This window comes from Talpa occidentalis, unplaced genomic scaffold (assembly GCF_014898055.3).
Source record: "Talpa occidentalis isolate TD23 unplaced genomic scaffold, MPIMG_talOcc4v2.1 talOcc4.8, whole genome shotgun sequence".
NCBI lineage: Eukaryota > Metazoa > Chordata > Mammalia > Eulipotyphla > Talpidae > Talpa > Talpa occidentalis.
The window spans coordinates 83,720,056-83,747,751 of NW_023605194.1; the positions used below are offsets into that span (position 1 = coordinate 83,720,056).

Genomic DNA, 27,696 nt, shown 5'->3' on the forward strand with positions numbered 1-27,696 from the left:
TGTCTACTAATTAAAGTCATTATGAAGCCTGTCAATAGAATACATCATGCTAGATACACAAGTCATATAGCTACAATTTTTTTTAGTTTTTTTTTAATTTTATTTTCATATTCCCCATACAATTGCAACCCCCTTATTTTGACCCCAATCCCTCCTTTCCCCACCCCCCACCCCCCATAGTGTGTCTCTGGTCATAGTTGTTTGTTAATTTTGATTTTTTCTTTCTTATATATATAGTTATTCTTTTTCCTGGTCCCTTATTTAGGTTTTCTAGATTCCTGCTATGAGTGAGACCATCGGTATTTTTCTTTTTCTTTCTGGCTTGTTTTACTGAGCATGATCCCTTCCAGCTCCATCCAATCTGCACATTATCACAAAACCATATCCTTAACAAAAAACAGCCATTAATTAAATTCTGTTACTGAAGTAAAACTTGTGAATATTGGTGTCATGAAGAGAGAACTTCTTGTTCTTTACATGTTAACTGAGCTATAAATTGTTATTCATATGTAAGGTTTCTAGAGTCCATGTTTTTGAGATTGATTTCTCTATGGGAATTAGGAATAAATTTATTGTTTGATTTCTTCCTTTATCTTTCTTTTCTATTTTTTTTTTTGATGAAAAGAACAAAGGCAGTACTTTCAATATACCATCTTCAATTTAAACTTCTCAGTGATGAACAAGAACTGTTGGACTGAATAGTCTTCAAAAGTTTCTGGTACATTTCTGACTTCAGAAACCTGGGATAGGAATCCCTTTCCATGTGCAAATACACTATTTTTTGAGCCTCTTCAAAACATGTTTGAGTGGGTTCTTGTATATTCCTGATGATATTTTCTCGAGTTGAGCTGTCAATGTTAATCTGAAAAGCGAAATTACATGTTGAGCATAAGTAGGCATAATTGAAGATAAGACACATAGAATGGAAATGTTTAATTTAGTTGGTATTTCATAGGTTTCTCAAAAGACTTGCAAGAGATAAACTCTTTGCTTTTTTAAAAGTAAGCATCCACTTCCACACCCCCAATTAGAAGAACAACAAAAAAGAAAACCCAAACCATAAGGTACAAGACCAGAGAAATCTCAGAAATCATTGCTTACTTGGGAGAATGTTAATGGTTTGTTAGCAAAGTCTACAAATGAGGAAGTTTATAAGATACAGGTCTTATTTATGGAAGAGGGAAGCTGGTGCTATTTTAAAGTTCATCTTCCTTTAATAGTCATCAGGGTTGATTTAATGGAATATGCCTCAAAAGGGGAAGAAAGTGAAGTAGAGACAGAGGGGGGAAGTGGTTATGTCAATAAACCAAGCATTTTCCAGACAAGAGTTTTAAGGAACAAGTCATTAATATAGGACTCTCTTGAGTGGGAGGAATTTCATAGACCATCTTCTATCTGTATCCCCTTAACAAGAATTTTCACCCCTCATTCTCTCTCCACCAGGAGGAGTCCCAGTGGTGTCTGTTACACTCATGACTATTTTCTTTTTGTGGTCCTAAGTGACTGGTAGTGATATCAGTGTGAGTGTTTGCTGTATTTGCTGGTGACACAGACTTTGCCCAACAGTGCTTTCATTATCATGCTTCCTTCTAGCAAAATCAGTTTATCTTGCAAGGACTTCTTTTTTAGAAAAACTTTTCTTGGAATTAAGATATTCTATGAGGAAAAGCTTTGGGGCCAGGCAGTTAAATTTTGAACTCTAACTTTAACATGTAACTGCTGTGTGACACCAAACAAGTTAGTTACCTTCTTGTATTCTGAGGTTTTTTTTTAAATCTGTAAAGTAAGGTTAGCGATACTGGCTTTATAGTATTGTTGGTGACACTGGATGCAAAGTGCCTGGAACATATCTGTGCTGGAGAGAGAATAATGCCTTTAAGGATCACTCATTCCCATCTGTCATCATTGTCCACTAGTTACCTCTCTGGGAGACTGAGGCTGGATGTAAATCTTATAAAGCTTCTTTGCTCTGGCAATTCTGCTCCATCGTGAGGCAATTTTCTTATAGGTTTCACATGCCATCCAGAATTTAATATTTTCATCACTGTGTTCCATTTTTAAGTATGCTGTATAGATTATTGGACCATCTAAAAGTGGAGAAAATCAGTTCATTTTGTAGGTTAAGCATATGAACAATATTTAATACAATTTAAACCTGAATCATGGTTCCCAAATTATTTAGCAAGTGAATACATGTCACAAAATATATGTACCCACAAACATGTCACATCACACTTAGATCTCTAGATGTGAAGCGTGTTGTGTTTTGCAATGCCAGTCAGTGGTGAGGGCTTCCTTTCATTTCTTTATTCTGAGTCACTGAGGGTGAGTGAGTGTAGGATAGAAGTCACAAGGACTCAGAAAAAAAAAGACTTAAATTAGTGGACAGAGCTCTGATTATGAAACTGATATGATAAATCTAAAGATCTCAAGTCAAATGGAGGGTAAGAGCAAGATTTAGAATCTAAATAGGCAGATCAAATTTGGAAGAAAAGTTCCAAGCCATCGAGGTCATAAATTGATCAGGTTGTGCAAACTGGATATTCAATCTAAGCAGGAGAATGTGGATAGATGCAAAATTCAACTTCATATTTGAAGTTAATGGTACAAACCAGAAATGTAAGACCAGGCAAAGAATGAAATTTATATGGGTATTGGAAACTGTACAAAATCTAGGTATGGGTATGTGCATCAAATGGTACTCCATTTCAGAGATGGTTATCCTCAACGCTGGTCTCAAACTACCTTTCCGGAGTGGGTAGATAAGGGCAACAAGTGAGAGCTTTCCTGATTGAAGCTCTATTTTGTAGGTGAATTTGAAGGATAGATTTAGGTGAGCCTCACAGATCTAATATATTAACAAGAAACTGGAAAGATCCTATATCCTCAAGATTCAAGAGAAATACTCTGAGATGAATATTAAATTTATTTTTGTGCTAGAATGTTTTCCCTTGGCATATATGCTAAATGAATTGCTACTGGATGAGACAACAATGTAACTTTCAGTTGCAAGTCATTGAGATGCGTGTGTTGGGATTCTGAATATGAGATCATCAGAGCTTCTGCATAGGATTTTGACTAATAATATCTTGATTGGTATCATGAACTATTTTAATAAATAACATTGATCAGATGGAATGACAATAGTGAGTAAAACCAATATTTTTGTGCATATTCACACATTATATCATCAATAAATCAACTTTTGTAGCACTAGGAAGTCAGGATACATGACTTCTTGGTTTCTACTACTTATCCAAAAGTAAAGATAATTAAGGTATTTTGTATTGGAGATAAAGAACTCAAGTAGAGGCAGATCCTTTCCAAATGTGTGTTTGGTTGGGGAAATCTGGCAATCTACAAGGAATGTGCCTAAACATATACAAAAATTGGAACGTGTCATTTGTTAACCATGTAAGCCAGTCAGTGGCATAGCTGCTATGACAATTGGAAGGAAGATGGATCGGAAAGAACGTCACTTGACTTGAGATGACAGATGAGGGGGGTAAAGCATGTACATAAATGTAACGGGGAATGTATTTTAGCTTTTCCCAGTGAGGAATATATTTTAGCTTAGATTTCAAACAAGAGGTTTATTTTCATACCAACTGACTTTAAGATGTGCCTTGCCTCATCATAGGCATAGAAAACCGGGACCAGAGAATACAGATTTAGTAATTGCTTCTATTAGAGAAATAGCTGAAAGAGTAAGCAGACAAAAAAAAAAATGCCATTTCTGGCTTAAAAAGTAAAGCTGGAAGCCAATTATTTGCAATGTGTATAGAAGGAAGCAGAGTTCTAAATAAAAAATAAAAAGCCAACTTTGTCCTTAGAGGGATTTTGACTGGGCACTTCATTAGGGACAGAAAATAAGCCCTAAAATAAAGAAATGAGCTATGTAATGGAAAACATGAGAGAGTAGATAAAATCCACAGATCCTGGAATGAGAGTTAGCCATCAGACTTCCTGGGTGGACTGAGTGGATGGCTGGAAGTGATTTGGAAATTTGTATTCAATTTCATATTATAGTATTCTGAACCTTTGTTTATATTTAGCTTAATTATATAATAAAATGTTTATAGATTCTTATTCCACAACCTGCCTGTGTCTGCATCTGCCTTCTCTTACTTTCCCTCTGATTGAGTGGAGGAAGGAGCTCTGCTTCTTTTTGGCCTGGCCAAATGATTCAACAGTCCTCAGTATATCCAAGTCCTTTGTTAGTGAAACCATCCATTTGCGGAGATATATGTTTTTATATACAGATCTTCCTCGGCCTATGATGGCATTAAATTCTGATAAACCCATCATAAGTTGAAAATATTCTAACTTGAAAATGCCCACTGGAATCTGCAATTCCTGCCCAGGATCCCTAGAGAATCAGACTGTGGTTTCTATTGAATGCACCAAGTCCATTGTCAAGTCCATGAGTTAAAATATTCTAATTTGAACCATCACCACTTGGGCACTGGCTGTACATACTTGATGGGATAGATTGTTGTGTTGTTCTCATTATTTCTTGCCCTTCCTGTAGAAGAATTATACTCCTATGTCCCATTTATACCAGCCTTGCCCACCGGACTTGTGTTAGCCAATGAAATTCCTGCAAAGTGCTATGTAATAGGTCCAGGCAGAAAGTTAAGGACCATCAAGTGACTCTGCCATTGTCCTCCCCCTGCTGTGAGGACACATTCTAAAAAAGAGCTTATTCTTTAGCCTGAAAGCCAGGGAAGAGAGGGACCAGAGCTGGAGCTGACTCCAGAGATATAATGTGAATAAGACATGAACCTTTCTTATAAATTACTGGAATTTTGATGTCATTTGTTACTGTATCACAGCAGAATGAAAACTAGCCTGGGCCATTCAAACTCATTTGCTATTTCAGACATTTGGGTGTGTAGCTTAGGGAAATTCCTGTGATTGGTATGTTTTCCAGCGCGTTACCTACATCAAGCTCAATTTTATGTTAGTCAGGTAAGCAACTAAACACACATTTGTGTAAGTGTTTCAGGAATCTTAGGAGTTATTAAAGTCAGAACTGAATTAACAGAGTTTAGAATTTCTGTTGACTCATACAATAAGGGAATGACAAGATGGAAAAACTTTTTCCAACTCAAGTAATGTAGCCCGATGTGACCCATTCTGGAGTTTTAAAGGACACTCATTTCTGAGCACGACACTCAAGAGATAATGATTCTTCTCGAATAGAGTGAGTAGGACTAGTCCACAGAATTTCTCACTGACAAGGACGCAAGAGAGGGATATGTCATACACAGCGTATGCCTTTTCCTGGAAGAATGTCCGTGGTGCGTGTGGGTCTCTCTAGGGTGTTCTTTTTCAACTAGTCACTGAAATTAGTATTTTTTTAACACAAGATGACACATGTCTGTATCGTGATGCAGAAGGGAACCATGAAGTCTCCCTTGTCTGAGTCAGGACAATGGTTCATTTTTTCCAAGATTGCTTTCGGCAAGGTGGAATGGCTCATGCCATGCATTAAATCCTACAGATGAGCCATGTAGCCACCTTCCACTCCTAAAATAGCCAAAACAATTTTTTTTTATATATGATTCAAAACTATAAAATATATTGACGGAAACTGAGGTGATACATTCCATGACACCAGTGATAAGGATCTATTGGTGTATGCATTTTCTATTCAGTCTCTACTACCAGGGGGTTACTCTGCCAGCCTCTGTGTGAAGTTTAAAAGTAAATCTTGTGTTTTACTAAAATTCTCTGGTTTGGCTTCTATGATACTTGTCACTTCTGGGTTTCTTCTTAGTTTTGCTGTATTATTATAAAAGTGCCTAAGTTCTGTGGGATGCTTTTACATACAGACAACTTCTGAGAAAGTAATTAATCATTGCTAAACATTTGATATATTTCCTTTTATTCTTTCAGCCTTTTGCATGTTTAACTGCCGGTATAACTAATTTTCCTTCATCTAAAACACAAATACACATACAAGTCATCTTATTGGCATTTTACTGTGAAAGCAATTTTGTATCACTCTTTTGTACTTAAATTAATATCATGTATCATGTCTACTTTTTACTTTTAAGGGTCTCAAAACAGTCCATTGCAGAACTAAACTGAAATATCTTTAGCTACATACTATTATTGAATACTTAGACCATTTTCTTTTTTATGTTATAAATTATTCTACCAGGACTATTTTTTTTTTGGAAGCATTCATGCTCAGTGAAATAAGCCAGAAAGAAAAAGAAAAATATTGGATAGTCTCACTTATAGGAAGAATGTAGAAGATCCAAATAAGGGATCAGGAAAAAAAAAGTAACTGTAATAAAGTAAAAAATCAAAATCAACAAGCAACTATAAACTAGAGACATTCTGCAGGGGGTGGGAGAAGGAAGTAGCATCAAAACAGGGGTGGGAAGAGCACAGGGGACCCTGGTGATGGTACACGGGTGAATGGGTGGTGGGGATTTCACAGGGACTATAACCGAGATGAAAATGCATACATTGTACAAAAATGAAAAATGATGTAAAAAATATATAAAATAAAATAATTTAAAAAATACAAGGACTATTTTGGATTACAAAGTTTTGCATCTTCAGTTATTTTCTTAGAATTATCTTAAAGGAATAAAATTTCTAACTTGATGATATAAAACTTTTGGAGATTCTTGATACCTAATTAAAATTGATTTCAGAAAGATTTCATTATTTTTCATAACCAGCAGTAGTATTGAAACATCTACTCACCCCAGCCTGATGGGGTGAAACCAGTAACTTGTAATTGTTCATTTTGTATTTTAAAAATATTAATGCTAAAATATTTTGTTTTTCTTACTATTACCTATCTTTTTGGTGAGTCTCAATTTTTAAAGTCTTTTTTAAAAAGATTTATTCATGCATACAAGAGCTGGTGTGTAGGTCAGAGGCTTAGGGGGTGAGAAGATTCACCAGAGACAGAATGGAACACAGAACAGGCAGATTGAATGAAATACACTGCGGAGGGGAGCAGTGGGGGAGACAGAAGTCTGCTGCACCATGTAGGTCACCTCCCTGGCCGGGGATCGAACTCGTGCTTCAGTGGCTGCGGATAGCCTCATAGTGCTGCATATTAACCTCCAGCGCCACCAAGGCGGCCCCAGACCTCTTTATATATTAAAGACACTACTATCTGCAATAGTTATTGCACAATCTTCTGTGCTCCTTTTACATAACATTTTTGTTTATGATTTTGGGGGGAAAGCCTTGGTTTTTCCATCTGACCATGCTTTCAATGACTTCTGTACTTTTAGTAGAGACAAAACGTTAAAACAAAAATCTAGCCACAGCTCTTTGTTTATAACCTTTCAACTTCTTTTCATTGCCCTAATGGGAAAAGCCAGGACTCTTGGCAATAGCTGCAAGGCCCAGGGGCCTAGCACTCTGTCCCCATCAAGCCCTGTCCCTTGCCAGTCCTGGACACAGTGCTTGAGCTTTGCTCTTTCTGGCCAAGCAGTGTATCCCCCCATGCTGTTGCATGTGTGATTCCTTCTGTTGAGGGGGACTTTCTACTATGATCAATGACGCAGCTTGTGAATCTCAGTTCTTGAAAAAATTCCAGGGTTTGATCGAAACTTCCTGTCAGTTAGCCAACAGCACAGAGTATGCAGTGGTTTTATTTACAGTTAAATCTCACTCTATATCACAGTCCATGTTTATTTGTTACTCTCTCCCACTCACCTGCAAACCCCTTGAGAATTAGGCTGCAGTTTATATTAATGTTCCTCTCCCAGTGCTTATACACTGTGTAATATTTAGCAGGTACCCAATATAAGGTGTTTGTCAACCCAGGCTTTTGTATCCCTCATATTTCTACCTTTAAAGTAACTCTGGAGGTTTTGAGTAGTGAAGAAGCGGGACCTAATTATTCGCTTCCAGGAAGCATGAAGAACCTGAGGATGCTACCTGGCCTATTAAAACTTTCTGATTTTTCTGAGAACTTGGCAAAAAAATGTACTAACTGAAACGTACTTAGAAAAAAATGTACTAACAAAACATGTTTATAAAAGGCCAGGTTCTGTAGCTTTGGTTTGTCTGGTTTTTTCCACTGCAGAGTGAGGGAATGCATGAGTAGGTGAAGACAAAGAGCTAAGTGTAAAGGGCTGAGGCGTGGCAGCGCGTGTGCGGGTTGGGGGTTGGTGAAGGGAACCATGGCAACCGCAGTGGGCAGGAGAGTAGAATAATTGATAGCGTGGGAAGCTGTCAGTCCACGCTGAGCAGCACGGTGGCTCTGCTGAAGAGAGCATAGGGAGGGAATGGCGCTGTGTCTGGGGCCTGGGTGCACACGGCGAAACAGCAAATCTTTTGCTAAGTTCTACAGTCACTTTGTGTCATCACAGGATGTCCTGGTCCCAGCGTGGCGCAGCCTGTTACCTTCAGTAGTCCGATAATCCTACACCATTCCAACTGGCATTTCCCGGTGTCTGCAGATGATCGTGACAGTTTGGAAAGGGAGGAAAGACGCAGAACATTCAAAGATGATTTTCACCAAAATTAAAAGAGGAATGCAAACTCCGAGGGACTGAGAACTCTTGCCAGGCGGGAGGGCCTTAACTATTGAGTATGTATAGGGTTTGCTGCCCTGTAAAGCCATCTGAGCAGGCCTTAGAAAAACAGACAACTGTGACTTTTCTCTTGGAGTTCTCACTGCAGACTTTCAGTGGACTTAGATTACCCAATCACCCTAATATTCTTCTCTGATAGCATGGTTCTCCAAATCTTCAGAAAGGACTTAATGTCTTCTCCCTTAAAACACACACACACACACACACACACACACACACACACACACACACACACTTGAGCTAATAACAAAACCTAGAAAGTTGATTCTAGAACTGAAGCTCCCAGAGGGGGAGGGGTGAAAACAAAGTGGGGAGGGAGCTGGACTGTCTGTGCTCTGGTGGTGGGTGTGGTGTAGTAACAACACTTAAAGGGGGGTTGAACCTGTACCTCTGAAACACAAATAAAGATGGAATATTAACTCAATAAAAGAATAAACACCAACACACTCTCCCCTCAGATTTCCCCTGATGATCTTACCTCAAACTTCGCTGAGGACAGATTTGGGTAGAGATTCCTTTCCTTTTTCCTATACAAACCCTATACACTAAACTAACCTACCTCCATTTGTTCCTGCCTTTCCCAACTTTTCTCCTGAGAGGAAAGGATCCCTATCTCTCTCTTGGTTGGCCAAGCAATTCTTTTTTGACTCCCCCCCCCCAATTTTGCTCTTTCAGTTGCTATGTATTTCTCAGTTGCTCCTCACATCATCCACACTGCCTTCAATGTCATTAGCTACTTCCTCTCTAGAAGTTTCCATCATCTCTAAATATGCTGCCATACTTCCCAAATAAAACCAATAATTATTGACGCTATACTCTCATTATTGACCTCATACCCCCTTCCAATGTCAACTCTTCTCTCAGCTGATCTTCACAGCAAAAATTAGGTTAATAATTCCCTACATTATCTGTCTTGTTTCTTCCTGTCCTTCCATCTCCACCACGCCCCCAAATCTTCTCCAGCAAAGGCACTGTTGACTTCCATGTTGCCATGTGCAGTAGTCATTGCCTTGTCTAGACTTCTCAGCAGTCCTTGATTCAGTTCAGAGCTCCCTTCCAGAAATGCTCTCTTCTTTGCCTTCCATGATGATACACTGGTTTGGCCATCCTTAACTCATCTGATGCCCCTTTTCCATCTTCTTGCTGCTCCTCCTCTTCTCTGTATTCGGAAATGCCAGTGTGCACCTAAGCTCCATACCTGCATCTCAGTTCTCTCCTGCTAAACTCTCCCTCCAAGTGATCTCATAGTCCCAGGGCTTTGATTAGTGTCTGTGTGCTAATCACTCCTAGTTTTGTCTTCTCTACTGAATTCTAGTCCCAATTGGTTTTTTGTAAATGCCATCTGACTGGTCACTACTTGTTTTTTTCAAAAGAGAGCCAGAGGGATTTTGAGGGGATAATTTAATTATTAAAATAATTTTTATTGATGTAGTATTGCATTATGACATTATATATTTCAAAGATGCATCATTATAAATCAACATCTATATATAGTACATTAAATTTATGGGTAAAAGTCTGATTCTATCTTTCACCTTACAATTGATGCCTTTTACCCAAATTACCCACCTCCATTGGTGACACAAAGAGAAGCAGAACAAATGAATCCACTCAATAAAGTAACTGTAGACTAAAGGCCAAATTAGTGGTTACCAGAAGGGTAGAAGGACCTTTCAAAAACATATTGACTCTTTTTACTCTGGAGTTTAAGGTAGTTTACACAACCTATAAAGCTCTGTGGGCCTGTCTTGCTGCACATCTTTTGCTTATTTGAAGACTCACTTCACTTATATCTCAGGGCCTCTTGAATATGTTTATTCCCTGTTTGGGTCACTCTGCCCAGACCCCATCATTTGGCTTCTCATCATTCAGTTCTTTTGCTCAAATTTTACCACTTCTGACAGTTCTACTCTAACCATCCAACTGAGATGCCCTTTTACACCTGCCTGTCTTTGTCATCTTGATGGGTTTCATTTTCTTTAATGCACTTGCCACTTTCTGAAATTTATTTATTTTTTAATTTGTTTGCTGGTTTGTCCATCTCCTCCCTCTAGAGGGAGCACATGAGCTGAGCACAGTGACTTTGAGGGCTCTTCACCTGTTGTCCCACTTGTGAGGTCTGCCAGACTTGTGGGAGGACTGAACGAATTATCCAAGGTCATCAGCTGCATTTTTATTGAACTTAATTTCTATTAAACATACTTTCCTCAACTATCACCAGGTAACTTCTCATCTTGTTTTGAGATTTGATCAATATGTATGAACCTTCTGCATTTTTTTTTTCTGGTAATATTTTCTAAAATGTAACAGAATCAATAATAGAAATTTGATTAATGAAAATTTTGATTTTGATTATTTTTCAGTCTTGGCATTTCCAGTTTGACAGCTCTTGGTTTTAGTTTTTCATTTCAAATGAAAGTTTTTGTATCTTTTCTACTTCTACTAGTTTTAACCATCAGACAAACACAATTTTTCTTTTTTATCTTAGTGACAGTTACTATTTTGATGATATTTTGGGGTGCAGTGATATCTTTTAGATCAACATCATCTTAGGGAAAATCTTCAGTATTTCTCAGATTTTTTTATGGAATGGCGATTAACAACTCAGACAAAATTTTTCTGATGTATTTTAAAACTTATTACCACATCTGTGTCTATTTGGATGTAATTTAATTCTTTCCTAAGAAACTGGGATATTGGGCCTCCCCGGTGGTGCAGCAGTTGAGCACTGGGTTGCGAAGCTGCCCACAGCCTCTGCAGCGCCAGTTTGATCCCCGGCCACCAGGCAAGGGTCCCACATGGCACAACAGACGTCTCCTGCCACCCGCTGCTTCCCACAACAGACTACTTCGTCAGTCTGCCTGCTCTGCTCTGCTCTCCGCTCTGGTGAATTCTCTCACCCTCCCGCGCTTCTGACTATACCCAATGCTTGTATAAATAAATAAAATAAAAATCTAAAAAAAAAAAAAAAAGGAAACTGGGATATTTGAAAACTTGGAGGAATTTCCATCATCTATAGAGCTGGAAATTCTGCAGGATTCTTTCTGCTTAATTCATCATTATTTTTTTGAGATCAGATTCACAGCAAATCTTGAGGAATCCTACTCATTACATTTCATCACTGCAAGAGCCACTTGTTAATCTCAATGGTGTGTGCTTCTTCTGAAATAGTTTCTGGTCTTTAAAATAGTGCCATCAGGGGTCTCCCTGGTGGCACAAGGGGTTAAAATGCAGCACTATGAGGCTATCTACAGCCACTGCAGCACAAGTTCAATCCCCGGCCAGGGAGCTAACTCCATGATGCAGCAGACCTCTGCTGTCTCTCTCCTGCTCCCCTCAGCAGTATAATTCAGTAGATCTGCCTGTTCTGTTCCCCACTCTGTCTCTGGTGAATCCTCTAATCCCCTGCATTTCTGCCTGTACTCCAGTTCTTGTATGCATAAATAAATAAATCTTTAAAAAAATAAAATATTGCCATCAGACCTCCTTATCACTTTTCAACAATCTGACTCATTTAAGTAAGTTCCAGCTCAAAATGCACCTCTGGTTAAGAGCTGCACCAGGAGACCTGCCATCCCTCCTCTCTGTCCTCATTCCTCAGCACAGACACACTAGATTGCATTAAGTGCTCTGCCTCCTTATAGTTCCTGGAGCATGTAGCTTTTATCTCTGCTGAATTACAAATGCCTCTGGAAAGCATTTGTGCATCTTTTGGACACACACCCTTTCATTCCCCCATGAGCTGGATTTTCCCAAATTGTATACAGTAAGTACTCAATGAATGTATCAATGCTCACACTGAATATTCAATGCTCACACTTCCCAATGTATAAGTAAAACTGAGAGCAGTTTTTTGGTCTCACCGGTTCTTTGGGCAGTGTCTATAGCCCTCTGAGTTTCAGCCTTGACATCTGTACATCCTAAACGTCTGTACTATAGTTGAAGCCACGCTTTTGTGATGTCTCCTCCCTGTTCTCTAAAGCCATCCTGACAGGACCTTGCAAGAAATTTTATGTTCAAGAATGTGTGTGTATATTTTTCTTTCTACATGTAGAGAGCTTGCTTCTGCTTGCTCAATGTACAAATAGATCCTTTGAAGGAAAAGTGGAGCGTCACAAAATCTTCTCTGCTCTGGAAGCAAAAACAACAAAAAATAGTTCCAGTCAGCCCCCATAGGCAGATGTTGGTGAAAATTTTTGTCAAAACTGTTATTTTTAATTATGTATTTGCCTTGGCTTTGAAATTCTGTTCTGGGTATTACTGGAAGTTGCTTCAATCACCATTTTGAACTTTACCCCAGTGTGTCTTAAATGGCAAGCTTCCCTGTTCTCGTCTAGATGTTCAGCTTTTGAAAAATCTCCTTTTTTTCTGTGTTACTTTATATGCATGTATGATTTTTTTTAAAAAGCACATTGCCTGGCACTTAAAAAATACTCTACCTTTATTGAATGTACATTGATCAAAGGCACCTACCATTTAAAAATATTTACTTGTGTTTGTAATGTATCTCTCGGTAACATCTAGAGTGCATGTAGATTACTGACGTTCTTAATTTCTAACTAATGTCTTAAATTTGTCATGGAAATGTTTTTAAACTGATGATTTTCTTAGATCTCCTTTTCCCACAAAAAAGTTGAATTTAAATTATTGTGATGAGTATGACTTAATGGATCCCAAACAAATGTCTCCTAAACCAATTCCATTTACTGATTGAGATGGAGTCTGAAACATTTCCTTTCCATATGGGTTTCTGAACTGCATATTCTTAGGAATGGTCTTTTCATCTAGGAAGAGAGAGGGATCTGTCTATCTCAGCAGGAAGATGAATTTTACTAGTGTCCTTGGTTAATAATATAAGCACACTTTATTCTCTGACACATTTAACATTCATATTTTCAGTTTTGACTTTCTGTTTGGAAAGTATATAGAGTGCTTTATTTTATTGCCCTGTTACATTGAGAGTATTTAATTTTTAAACAAATTTCCAGTAATTCAATTCCTAGTCAGATTTTTACCGTTTTTGCTGGTTTTTATAGTCGTAAACTATCTTCCTGTTCTCATCTTTTCTATAAACTCTACATATTCTCATGAGACCATATCTCTAAATTGCTATAGATAGTGAGGTGCCCACTTGAGATCATTATAAAGTAATTAATTTAGTCCTTTGGTTTATTGCATAGAATCTCTTATATAAATGTGGCTTGGTATTTGATCTTTTCTTGCTAGTATGTGTCTTGTACTTATTCGTTGAACATTGATTGCATGCCCACTAGGTACAAAACATGATTACAGTCTCTGAGAGGGGGAATGCAATGTGAATGAGAAATGATCTCTGCTTGCAGGGAAGTCACAATGCTGTGAGAAAGCTGCTGGAAAAAAGCCCAGTACACCAGAAGCTATAATATAAAGCAGAATAGGTACAAAGAAGAGAAAATAAAGAGATTTCCAAAAGGTATCCTGGACAAGGGGAAAGTTAACTTTTACTTTCGACAATAATCCTAGTGGATAGAGGAAAGAGAGAAGACTGCCAAAAAGCTTGGAGCAGGAGAGTCAGGGACACAGAAAACGGGAGTCACTGGGTAGAAGGGCCTGTTACATGGAGAGGGATGAGCAGGATACAAATTTTAGAGAATTTTGAGTTAAGGTCAAGGGAGCCCTGAATTCCAAGTTAGGGCTTAGGACTTTTTGGTAGGCAGCAGAGAAAAAGAAATGATATTCAGGGGCATGTGCTTTATTAGTAATAAAAATACCAATTACTGCGTGCTAATGCATGTCAGTCATTGAGCTACTGAACTAGTCATATATTTAACCTGCGCAATAATGTTGAAAGGATAGGTGATATAATTCCTAATTTACAGATGAAGAATATGCAACACCAAGAAGGAGATGAGTCTAGCAAAGTTGCAAAACATGGATTCGGAGGAGAGGGACAGCCCCCCAAGTTACTCATAGAACATCAGTCAATGCAACAAAAGTACTTTCATCTCTTCCTCCCATCCCAATGTCCTCAAATTGACCAGAAAATTTTTTTTTAGCTGTGCACAAACTCTAAATGCAAACTGTACCACAAAGTCTAAGGAAAAGTGGAAGGCAATGGTGCGAAATGGGGGAGTACAGGTGGTGACCAAAGCCTGGGGTGTAGATCCCAGCGCTGGGGAGGGACCACAGAATAGTCCACCCAAGGACTGATTAAGGTATTTTAGTAGCCAGAGACCCACACCCATGCCATTGCCCTCCAAGACAGGCTGTGCAGCTGTCTCCAAACCCAGAGGGCTTCTGAAATGGAGGTCTGGGGATAGGTAGGGGCACCCAGGCAGCTCTCAGGGGTCAGGAAGAGCAGGTAGGAGTGTGGCAGGCAAATCCCAGAAGGACCACGAAGTACTCAATGTAAAATAACTACCCACACACCCCACTAATTAAAAATCAAGCAGCATGACTAACTTCCCTTCCATAATCAGTACGTGTAAGTAGGTAACTGTTTACAGGCACTCTCAAGTAAAAAGAGATCTATAGGCAAAAATGAACAAACACAGAGGGCAGCAAATGTTATTTAAAAAATGTACCAAAGTCAGCCAACAGAATTTTCTTCTAGTATCCATATTTCTCCTCCCTGTATCTGTCTTCTCATATTTATGATTGCTACAGCCTTCTAATTCCCAACACCACGGACTGATCACACAAGTGATAGACTCCATCCTAATTCTTGCATTGAGCTGAAACTTCATCTCTCTCCTGTCCACTGTAATTAAACGTCACCTGAATGATAACACTATGTATAATGATGTACAGACTAATACACAGTTCCACTTAACTCAGGCACTGATCAAATCCAAAGAAAACTTGGAGGGGGAGTTTTAGAACATGAAGACTCAATTAATTCCCATTTTTGAAGGCATGAAGAACAGCAAATGGTTCAGTTTAAAAAAAATGGTTAACTTTAAAAGGCTTTGGTAAGCTAGTTTATTTCAGAACATGTTACTATGTAAGCATATTTTCCCAGGGATTTTACACATATATATATACTTGTGAAGAATAAATATTCACAGTGACTAATCTTGCTTTAATTAACACCAAAGAAAATAATGATGGTTGACGCGACAAACTATTTTCAGGTTTTCTTTTTTCAGCATGGCAGCTGCCATTTAGAAGACTGTGTAAAGAGTGGGGTGCCTCACCATCCAGCACCCCCTTCCCTTCCCCAAAATGAAACTGGCTAGTTTTTAAAGAATGACAGTACTGGCTTCATACTCACATTTTGTAGCCATCAACTTTTCAAAAGACTGGGCCCACTGTAACACTTCCTCCAAAGTAAGGCTTTGAAAAGAAACAAAAGTTGCTCTTAGCCCCAAAATAGCCTCAAGGTTTTGCTGAATTAAAATAGAAATACACTCTCATGAAAGGAGTGCCCAAATATACTCCATTTGTCGGGAGGGAAGTTTATCTTCCTGTGATTATTTCAAACTCATTTTCATTTTCTAAATCATTAAAATCATAAAAATTATAAAAGTATAAACTTGATACTAGGATTAAAACGAGGTGTGAAAAGATAAAGAACCATAGTCCTCTATAATCTCCTAATTTCCAAATGACCACTATTGACATTTTGATTTATTTCTTTTTAGTCTTTGTGTTGTGTGTGTGTGTGTATGTGTATACCTTTTAATAAGCTTTTTGACGTGTTTTCCATCACAATAGTCTTAATAACCACTTAGTGTTTTAATTTATAATTATAAATGTATAAGCATTGACAGTGTGCTAATCAGCTGGCATTCCATAGGGTACACAATTATTTTCAATGAGTATTTTGATTATTTCTCATTTTTCACCATTAAAACCAAATGTAGCCTATTGTGATTAAGGATTGCTATGGCTCACTCTTGAGGGTATTAGCACAAACAGAACCAAAGTGATTCAAAAGATGCACATTTTTTAACTCCTTGTTCCTGAGAAGGTAGTGCCAGACGTGTTTGTTGCTGCCCTGTGTTTGCCCAGTTCTATCAGAATCTTAGAATCCATCCTTAAAACCTACTTGCATGCCTTTACATAATAAACTTAGTAACCCTATTGTCTACTATGTACAGCTATTTTCTCAGTTCATTATTTGCTATAGTGTTTTTTTATATGCCAAGGGCTTTAATTTTTATTACTGCAAATAATATATAAAGTTATCTTTATCTTAAACAGTATAAAAAAGTAATTTACCATTTAGAAAATATCTGTGAAAAATATTGACTTTGCAATTTCATTTCTGTTCATTTTGGTGTCTCTATAAGGTGACTTGGCAAGTGACTATGTATTTTACATATACATCATTTTATCTTCTCTCCTTCAAAATACCCAGTGTGTTCATTGCCATTCAGTTTACAAGTACATTCTTAATTTTTCTGTTTTTAATAACTGTACACAATCAAAGACAGCTATAGATATAAGCAAGCACAGTACACTGGCTATATCTGTTACAGTTAGTGCAATAATTAGTGTTGAAAGAACAGCCATCAGCATTAGCAGGTACTTAACACAGTGAAGGTAGATTAGTTAAAAAGGTTAGAAAACATGGAACATGGAAAATATCCAGCACTCTAAAAAGGTCAAATGTCTTCTGTTTTCTACAAACTCAGATGGTTCCTGCCAGTTTTAGATGGACTGCATCAATACTGAGGCTTAATAGTGTACTGCTGTTAAGATTGCTTTCAAAAAACATTTCCATGAAATGGTATCTGACTCATTGTACTTTTCTCTTATTATAACTTTAAAAGCCATAACCTAACATAACCTTTTTCAATCAGGTGAAATGGGAAGTACTAGGCAAGTGTATTGCATGCCTATCTGTTCCACCTTTTTGTTTTGCTCCTTATACCATAGAATATCTACAGTACAAGTGAAGATACCATTACCGTCCTGGCGAAGCTTACATTTTGGCCTTAGTAATCGTTGGCAATTGAGAATTCCATTGCCTTGAAGATTCATGAGCTTTAAGGACATAGCATAGATCATGATGGGAACAATTATATTTATGGGTAAAGTTGTGAAATGAAATTTTTTTTAGCTTTTGCTTGTCACTTTTTCTGAGTGGTTCACAGGGCTCAAGATGTCACAGGTGCTCTTAGCAGATTATTTGAAACACCTTTGTCTCCTAGGCCACCCAGATAGATTTCTCAGTAGAAGTTCTCTCCTTCCCTGTCCCCTCCTTTCATCCCTGGTAGACCGTGGATGCCAAACAGAAGTGGGAGCACCTGAGACTTCACTACGTAGGAGAAAGAAATGTGTTTGGACCTAGTGTTTACATTAGTCTTTATAGTCCTAACTCCAGTGCTGTGCTTAATAACTTCAGTCTTATTAACAATCTCCAAGCCCCAGTTTTACTGTCTATAAAATGGGAATAATAGTATCTGTCTCACAAAGTTATCTCAACATTAAATTAGGTCATGAATGTAAAGCACTTATGAATGACTGGTCATTTAAAACACTGAGCTTTTGCTCTTACTGACTCCTCCATTCATCACAACAGCCCCCCCCCCAATTTTTGGCCCTCCCCCATACAATTTTGACATTGTAGTACTTAAGAGCAGGGGCATGAATACCAGAGCTGGGAGGATGGCCAGGACTGAGGACTCACCAAGGATGAGGCTAGGCTCTTTGGTTAAGAACAGTGATCTCTGACCTGGGAATTCTTGGAGGTGAGTAAATCCAATCATATGGTTTGTTATCCTTTTCAGGCATTACACTTTCTATTTTCATACAGCTGCTGTTCCCATCCAAATGACTACATTTTAGTTCTAGCCAAATATAGAAGTGACTTGGGAGCTTGGTAAGCATTTGGTTACCCCTGCCGTCTCCTGTTTTCCAATTAGAGATGAAGGTTTGTGATGCTTTGTAGATGGAGGATTTGAAGCCATGAAAATATTGTGGATACGATAATTTCATTTTAGTATAAACAATACAAAACTTTAAAAAGTCCAAGAATATTTATTTGTAATAACAGACTCTCTAAAAACATTTAACTTAATTCTCAAGTGTAAGCCACGAATAGGGGAAACAGAACCTAGTGTAACACATGACTGCTCTTTCAGTGGAATTACTCATCTGTTAATGCAAATTTTACTTTCTGAACGAAATATATTAAGACCGCAATGGAATAAATATACCTATTTATCATGTGCTAAATATGCTTTATAATGGCATAGAATTTAAATGCTACTTACTTGGAAGGGGGTCTCTTAGATGCATCTCTGCATATCTTACAAATCCAACAATTCTTCCTGCTCATTTTTCTAAAGACAGACAGCATATTAGTATAATTTAGTCTTTCAGGATAAGTACATGTTGAAGTCAGTTTCTAAGGAACATGAAAATGTATAAATCATGATAAAAATGAAGATGGGTTCTTGCAGTTAATGGAATCAATCACTAGTGGGAGTGGGGAGGAGAATATAATAATGACTCACCTCATAAATATTTTATGGGAATATAGGTGCTTAGAGTGTGACTTCAGATCCACCTGGCACACCTATTCATTAAATAATGGCATTTAAGAAACTGTAGCTCTTTGAAAAATATCTTTCCATTTAGGGCTGCTGAATTCTCCGGCTCCCAAGTTTTCCTTTTTGGGTAATTCCTAATTTTAGGAAGCTTGCTCAATATATTGAATAAAAATTTGCCTCTTTGTTACAGTGGAAGTTGTCAAATAAAAAAAAAAATGAGGCTGCCTAGGTCTAAATTCTGAGAAGGGTGTTGCTCACCTGGTGTTGCCCATTGGAGCAATATAACTTTGACTACAAAATTGAAGTAGAGTTTACTCAGCCTGGACTTTACATAATAATGTGAGTCATCGAGGGTTTAAAATTGGGGATTTTGAGAAAACAACTCAAAATTTTTTTATCAATAATTGAATCTACCCTTTATAATGAGAGGTGGAAATAGTTTGCCAAACAAATATACCTACTTATATACAATGAATTATGAAGAATAAACAGTGAGTTTTTATATTAGTCTTTATTAATTAATTTGAAAAATCTGTGGAACACTTATCATCTATCAAGTTTGGCTGCCTGTGCTCACCCTAGGTTCTCTTTTCCTCCCATCCTCACAAACTCACTTAACTTCATGTGATGGGGAATGTGAGTACACACAGGAGGACCTCACCAGAAGTGGAGGTGGTTACAGTAGGCATTGCAGGAAAGTAATAGCTAAGTGAGACCCCACAGGATGTGCAGGAATATCCTGAGTGAAGGAAGGGAGGTGGCAGCTTGGACAAAGGTCAGGAAGCAATGGGTCATGTCCTAGCTGAGGAAATGAAGCGAATGTAGTCACAGCTTGAGTCTAGAATATGGCAGGGAGAGCACTCAGAGTGCAGACTGGAGAGCTAAGATTGGACCAAAGTCTTGTTCAAAGACATTCATTCAGCATGAAAGAGGCTGGAGACAAAGTTGGAAAGATGGACAGCAGATGAGCATGTGATGCCTCCTACGCTGCCAACTTTAGTTAGGAGTTGGAAAGTCATTGACACTTTTAAAATATGGAATAGAAAGTTTTAGTAAAAACAATGCAAAAAAGATAAACAACAATAAGCTTATAAATTACTTCTGCTGTAAATAATGACAAAAATTATTTCTAGGTTTAATACATAATAAACATTGGGTAGCAAAAAAATTATGGAATAGAAAAATCATGAAATAAAATATGGAGTAGATATGTTAGCATTTGAAACTGGTTTTGTAGGTCAGGTGGATTTTAACATAGCCGGGGTGGAATTAGGAAGACCAGTTAGGAGGTGGCCAGTTAGCAGGAGAAACAGAGAGGAGGGAATAGATTGTAGAAACTTTGCAAAAGGAACTATCAGAACTTGGTGATGTGTTGGATATGGAAGGTAGGAGAAGGAAAGGAAAACAATTCAGGTGAGAGATTCAACCTCAAAGTAGAGGTAGGCAGGCGTGCCTGCTGCTCCCCTTAGCGGTGTATTTCAGTCAATCTGCCTTATATTTCAGTCAAGTTCTGCTCCCCAACTTGGTCTCTGGTGAGTCCTCTCACCCCCTGCACCTCTGGCCTGTACCCCAGTTCTTGTATGCATAAATAAATAAATCTTTAAAAAAAAACACAGAAAAGAAGCTAAAAGAGAAGATGAAATTGTTCAGGGAGAAAGTGTGACTTGAGAAAAGCAGATGACCCAAGATGGGTGTCGGAAGAACACAAATATCAAGAGAGACTGAGAAAGAGGAATCTGCAGGAGGAAAATAAGAAGAATATGGTATCACAGAAACCCAGGGTTTAGTTTTCAAAATAGGAAAATAGTGGCCCATTGAGTATCAGGAGCTGGGAAGAGATTCAGAAACCAAGGGATAGAGAAATACCTACGAGATTTCTTAACAAGAAGGCCATCAACAACCTTGGTCTGATAAAGTGCACTGGAGCAAGGAGGACACAAAGAAAGGGGAAGAAAACAAGAGGAAATAGAATCCTGGACAAATTGAGGGGTGCTTGGACAAGCTGCTACCTTCCTCCCCTCCCCTTCCCTTCTCCCCTATCCCTCTACCCCACCTTCTCGCTTTCTGCTGACAGCCACGCACAGATGGTATGAGAGGTGGAGAGGCAGAACCCTGCCATCTCACCCCATGGGTTGCACATCTCTGGAGCATTGTTCTGAAGTCAAAATGAGAGTGACAAACCTCCAGGTCTGCCATGGCAGTCATGGAAGAGGTTGAAGACATAGAAGGTGGGAAAATCAACAGAATCGCAGGTTCCTAAGAAATTAGGATGACCTGGAATTTAAAATGTGAAGGTTGAAGACCTCCCCGGTGGCGCAGCGGTTGAGCGCTGGGTTGTGAAACTGCCCACAACCTCTGCAGCACCGGTTCGATCCCGGGCTGCTCCCCGGCCACCGGAGGAGGGTCCCACATGGCGCGCAGACCTCTCCTGCCGCCCGCTGCTCCCCTCAGCAGTGTACTTCGGTCCTTCTGCCTGATCTGCTCCCCACTCTGGCTCTGGTGGATTCTCTTACCCTCCCGCGCTTCTGACTGTACCCAGTAGTTGTATAAACAAACAAACAAACAAACAAATAAATAAATGTGAAGGTTGAGACATTGAAGAAGTGGAGATTGAGGAAGAAGTAACTGCTCTGCAATCAGAAGGGGCAGAGAAAGTATAGGTGCAGCTTTGAGTATATTTGCAGGTTTGGGCATATGAACGTATGGGCGCAGTGATCTGATGGACTTCTTTTTCTTTATGGGTGTCTCCTGTGAGGAGGACAAAGTAGGTAAATATTGTTGCAGAAAGAGAAAAATTGGAGCTTTTTGATGGCAAATATATTCAAACTAGTTTATGTAAGAGGCAGAGAAGACTGTGTGTGTGTGTGTGTGTGTGTGTGTGTGTGTAGTTAGATGGTGGATGGCGTTGAATGAGAATTTATTCTGTTGGTGGCAACAATTCATTGAGATCTTTAGTAGCGTGATGAAAATGAGGCTGTCTGAAGAAAATGAACACTGAAATAATTCAGGCTCATAAAACTGTTGCATCGACTGGCCGTGCATACTGCTCTTGTGTACAATTAGACTCTAAATTATATTAATGCAGTTCAAGTTTCAAGATTCGTCATCTCTGTAATCACCTCTAAATGCAGATCACCCAACAGCTCCCTGCTTATCTTCTCCGCTGGAGAATGCCAAACAACTTCCTTTCTTCGTACAGCTTCTCTTTCAGTTTAAATAGTCTCGCAGACTCCCCTCATATACGCTTTCGTGGCTCAAATCTCCTCACTGGATCTACCTGAGCTATGTGTGCATATTGATGATTTGTGTAACTAACATTCATGTCTATTTGTAAGGTTTCATATTTTAAAAACAATATTAGAGGAATTGTTTGACATAATCAAAACAGCCTTTGTGCAACAGGCAGTTGCACAGTGAAGGCAAAGTGATTTTCAGCTGCACTTGAAATTAGGGGATTTCCACAGCTCTTGAGAGGGGAGGGAGTGCATTAAAATAATTCTGAGCATGGAAGCCAAATAGACAGGCACTTGAGTTCAGGTTCTTATTAGCTGTGTGACCTTGGGCATATTAATTAAACTCTAAGATGCTCAATTTCTGTTTCTCTAAATGAAAGTGTTAAGGTTAGAAAAATGCATGTAGGCAAAATCTTTCTGTTCTAGTTAATCTGATCTTCCTTCTTGTACTCAGGAAATACTTCCTAAGCTCTTTTGTATGTACAGGAAGCACACATTCTGTCAGACTGCTTTCCTTCCCTTTTTAAACTTCAACTTAGACCTTGAGAAATTTCCGCATTAACCTTGTCCACTCTTCAACATGTCAGCCTGTGTCCTGCAAATTCTCCTTCTTTCCTTTGTTTTCATTTGTTTCTTTGCACCTATATTTTTATTTCCACATGTTATCTTTGTAGCTGAATCTGCTACGGGGATTCAGATGCATTTGGGGATGTATATGGAAGGATGGGGCTGCAGCAAAGATCTCTTTGATCACAAGAGCTTGGGATGCTTGAGTGCCGATGAAAGGGGGAGAGGAGAGGCCCCGGCTTCCCTTTAGCCACAGTGGTTGTCTCCTCTACAGACATACCAGGTCTGGTGGGGAGAAGAGACTGGGTCCCCTGGTCTCCCCTAGCCAAGCTATGGGCCTCCAAACGGGGTTTCATCCACGTGGTAGAAGGACTGCCTTTTAAAATTCTAGCAAAGGCTTTGCATAGATCAGACTGATTCAGAGGGAATCAAAGTGACTGATTAAGAGGGAGGTTTTCTGACCCAGCAGCTCAGTTGTTGGCTGACATTGGGAAAAAAGTGGAATATAAGTATATATAACACAAAAGATATGCATAAACATGTAAAGATAATGATATTTATATTCCTAACTTTCCTACTCCTGCTAGATACAAATACCCTGAAATATTTTATTTTTTTGATCATTGTATATAAGTCACTGTTTATTTGTTGTTCAGTATTGTAAGTCAAATATACACACATCTATTATGGAATATCAAAGGAATATACTACTATAAAAGCATCAACAATTACATACCAGAACATATTTAGTGATAGATTTAGCACAGATTTATGTACCTGAGCTTTTATTACTTATTAACCCCAGCTTTTATTACTTCTTCCAACCGACACTGCTAAAATTGTTGGAGAGGAATATAAAAGACTTACGTGTGAAGGTAAAAGGAGATAACACAAGGAGACAGAAAATAACAAAGTATTTCAAATTGATTTTGAAAGATGGAAAGCAGATGAAGAACTATAAATTATAATTCTTATACCTTTAAAATGAGAAGAAAAGAGATAGCTTTTGAAATTTCATCTGGCAAAGTGAAGACAATATAATTGCAGTCCAAAATACCAACTGGTTGAAGAAGAAAAACATGTAGAGAATCCTTAGAAAACTGAAAGTGAATATATCATATAATCCAGCAATTCTGCTCCTAGGTATCTCCTCACAGAGCACAAAAACACTAATTTGAAAGGAAACCCACACTCCTGTGTTTCTAGCAGCACTATTTATGATACCCAAGATATGGAAACAACCTAAATGTCAGATGAATAGGTAAAAAATATGGTATATAAATATACAGAATGGGCTAATGCTCAGTCATCAAAAAAGTAAATAAACTAGGGCCTCCCCTGGTGGCGCAGCGATTGAGCGCTGGGCTGCGAAGCTGCCTGCAGCCTCTGCGGCGCTGGTTCAATCCCCAGCCACCGGCAAGGGTCCCACATGGCGCGACAGACCTCTCCTGTCTCGCCTGCTGCTCCCCTCAGCAGTGTATTTTGTCGGTCTGCCTGTTCTGTTCCCCACTCTGGCTCTGGTGAATTCTCTCGCCCTCCCGTGCTTCTGACTGTACCCAGTGCTTGTATAAATAAATAAATAAATCCTTTAATAAATAAATAAATAAATAAATAAATAAACTAACTAATGCCATTTGTGGCAACATGGATGGAACTGGAAGAGATTAATGTGAAGTGAACCAGAAGGAGAACGGAGAGATAAGGGATGATCTCACTTATATGTGGAATCTAGAGAAACCAAACAAGGTCAGACAAAGACAAACTGTAAGAATGAGGACCACTGACGGCAGACCAAGCACGCAGTAGATCTGAGACATCCAGGAGGGGAGGAATGCAATGGTGGAGGATTATGGGTGCTTTGGTGGTAGGAAAACTACAGCGACCACCTGAGGGGAGAAGTCCTATATTGTGAAAATATAAACAAGGATGTTATAAAAAAAAAGGGAAGCATAAAATCTGCAATCCTGTATTCAATAAGTTATCATTCAGTAATGCATGAACATCTACTGTTTAAGAAACACAGAGTAGCAGAGTGAAACCCTTTCACATTTACAATTGAGAACTTTTAAAGAATATTTTTGTAACTGCAAAATGGGTGAATTCTGAAATTTCAAAGTAAAATTCTTTAGCATTAGAATTTAATTAAAAATGTTCTATTGATGAATTCAATTTTATTTTATAGGTAATTCCATTTAAGAACATCTTCCATTAGATTATACCCTTCAAATTAGAGCATACATAGTTTTTTACTGGTAAAAATAAAAACTAGCCTCAATTATTTACAGAATTCCAGTTTTCCTTGGGCAAAAGGAGAGTTCCCTGGGAAAGAATAGCCTAAACTGATATGATGCAGAATTGTTCTATAGGAGAAATTCACCAAGTTTTATATAAACAATAATCCATTCTTTACTCCATCTGGCAGTATGCTATGTGGAAAAATTCCATTGACCTAAACATAAAATAACAAAAACAAAAGATTATTGTGTGCTTCCTGGAGAATGCATATTTGGCAAGGACTTCTATAATTACCCTATCTTACATTTTTAGTAAGTGATTTTTTTCCACTTCATAAGTTCTAGACTATGGTTAGCCCTTGTTTGTTAACCCCTTGCCTAGAATTTTGTTAATTTCAATAGGCTTGATAGTGTAAAAATTCCTATACTTTTTGCTTGTATTTTCTATTGCTTTTTCTTTAAATATTTTGTTTCTCTCACATAAACATTATGCACTAATTTGCCTGTCTTTTGATTTTTCACTATTGTCTTGGTGAGACTAGTGCTTTTACAGTTACAATCTGAATATGTAGAGTATTTGGAATATTTCATTACCTGAAATATCTCCATAGTGATTTTGTCTTCCATGCTTTCTCCTGGTTGTTTTACAGAAAGATTAAATTTGATCTATAGGATCTAATTCTTAGAATGGTTATACAAGCATTAGTTAGGGTTGAGTTAGTTACATATCATGCCACAGTCATAGATTCAAGTTTCTGCCAGCGTATAAGTGAAATTTTTCTCAAAGTAAAATGACAGTAAATAAGTTTACTAAATTGAGTCTCTTCACATGTTTTAATGTTTGTATTATCCTGATAGACAATTGGCAATTTATTTCTGTTCATCTATACTATCAACATTCAAATGTGTTTATCTGATTATATAGCTTGTCATATGAAATCTAGGGAAAAAAACTAGAACAATGTGCATTTTAGTGAGGTTTTGTTTGCCTTAACACACAAAATTCCTGTCCTTTGAAAAAGCAAGTGATTTTGTACAGCTGTGCTTATACATAACATGAAGGTAATTTGGTAAAATTTAGATGAACAAAATTTCATGTAGACCTTACAGAAGTCCACACCTAGAATAAGTATAGTTAATTAGATGCTGGAGCTAATCATATTGAAACAATATCATTTTGAAATATCTGCTTTTATTGTATATCTTAATCTAAACATATGCATAAATGTACACACACAAATCATATGAAATGAAAACCATACTCTACACTAAAACTATAATATTTCCTTTTCTGCCCTAGTGAGGAACTTCATTTTTACTTGGGTGACTAGGTTTTAGTTTATTTTTAAGTACAGAAAGCATAGGCCTGGAAAACACAGGAGTTCTCTAGTTTGTTTATTTTCCTTAGAAGAAACCTGCTAACACTTTAAATATCCAGTAGTCATTTATAGCAAGTCAACATTACTGTATCGTTCAACTATCATACAGAATCTCATACTTACAAATACGTCCTGTAGAGAAGTCCACCACGCTAAATTTTTTCTTCTTTGTATGTTTCTTTTGAAATCAGGCTCTGAAGTTCCATGAGACATCCAGCATTTTATTTTTCCTGGCATAAAAGAAATTTACTGTTCCTATAATTTCCTTCGATAGCAGTCTGGCCTCTGTATGAATGTTCTGTTTTGCACACGTATCTATGCAAAGAGAGGTTTTGCTGAATATGGAAAGTAGTACGATGTGACTCCAAAGCATTGCTGATAAAGAGGCTTTATCTGACATTTTAGCCCATCTGAAATGATCAGATGATTGGAAGTAGTAACACCATAAAATCTTCAAAGTAATATTAAACGTTTTTTCTAAAATAATTGATTTCTTTCTAATTTTAGAAAATGTATAACTCAAAGAAAACTCCCCTTTTAAAAAAGTCAAAGAACTGAATGCCAATAAGTAGACCTCCCCTGCAAACTCTTGTAATCAAATTATTGAGAAGTATTAAAATTAATATTTTTGGCATAGTCAAATTACAAAGGACTTAACAACTGATGAATCTACCACAGTCGCTTTTCTAGTTCAACCTTTCTATTTCCTTCCACTGGTCCACATAGGGCAGTTTCTGGACTCTCCATCATTTTCCAGTTTGTTTAGATACCTGTTAAAATCTGAACTAAACACAGTGTTCTAGGTTAGGACAAATGAATGCAGGGTATGGTGAGATTGTTAATGAACATGTCCTATGTCTAACCTAACTGTGCATGTGTGTGTTTGAATGTGCATGTGTGTGCACATTATTAGAGAATTAGAGAATTAGAATTAGAGAATTAGAGTGGGGGTGTGCATCAGAAATGCTAGAATGAAACAACAGGAAAGACCACCAGAATGTGGTTGATGGAATGTTTCTGAAACTAGTTAGGTGCCTAATGAGGTAGACGATGATCTTTACTTACATATATATATATATTTTTTAATATTTATTTATTTATACAAGCACTGGGTACAGTCAGAAGCGCGGGAGGGTGAGAGAATTCACCAGAGCCAGAGTGGGGAGCAGAACAGGCAGACTGACGAAGTACACTGCTGAGGGGAGCAGCGGGCGGCAGGAGAG

The 27,696-nt window shown here is 38.0% G+C and overlaps 1 protein-coding gene across 1 annotated transcript; it reads right to left on the reverse strand.

Moving 5' to 3' along the window:
* RGS13 (regulator of G protein signaling 13) lies at positions 1–26,617 on the reverse strand. The gene is made up of 5 exons (XM_037496699.2): positions 26,597–26,617; positions 18,782–18,850; positions 15,832–15,893; positions 1,921–2,087; positions 1–862 (listed from the first exon to the last, which is right to left on the reverse strand). Exons 2-5 carry the CDS (start codon positions 18,844–18,846, stop codon positions 656–658), a joined length of 501 nt encoding a protein of 166 aa, XP_037352596.1. The 5' UTR covers positions 18,847–18,850; positions 26,597–26,617; the 3' UTR covers positions 1–655.
* Between the last annotated feature and the right edge of the window lie 1,079 nt (positions 26,618–27,696).

Bases quoted from the DNA above. Each gene is read 5' to 3' on its own strand.
- RGS13 (XM_037496699.2), bottom strand. From the start codon at position 18,846: ATGAGCAGGAAGAATTGTTGGATTTGTAAGATATGCAGAGATGCATCT. The intron at 15,894-18,781 runs GTAAGTAGCATT...TTCTTTTCAAAG, and splicing joins TCTAAGAGACCCCCTTCCAA to CCTTACTTTGGAGGAAGTGT. The intron at 2,088-15,831 runs GTGAGTATGAAG...CTCCACTTTTAG, and splicing joins AAAGTTGATGGCTACAAAAT to ATGGTCCAATAATCTATACA.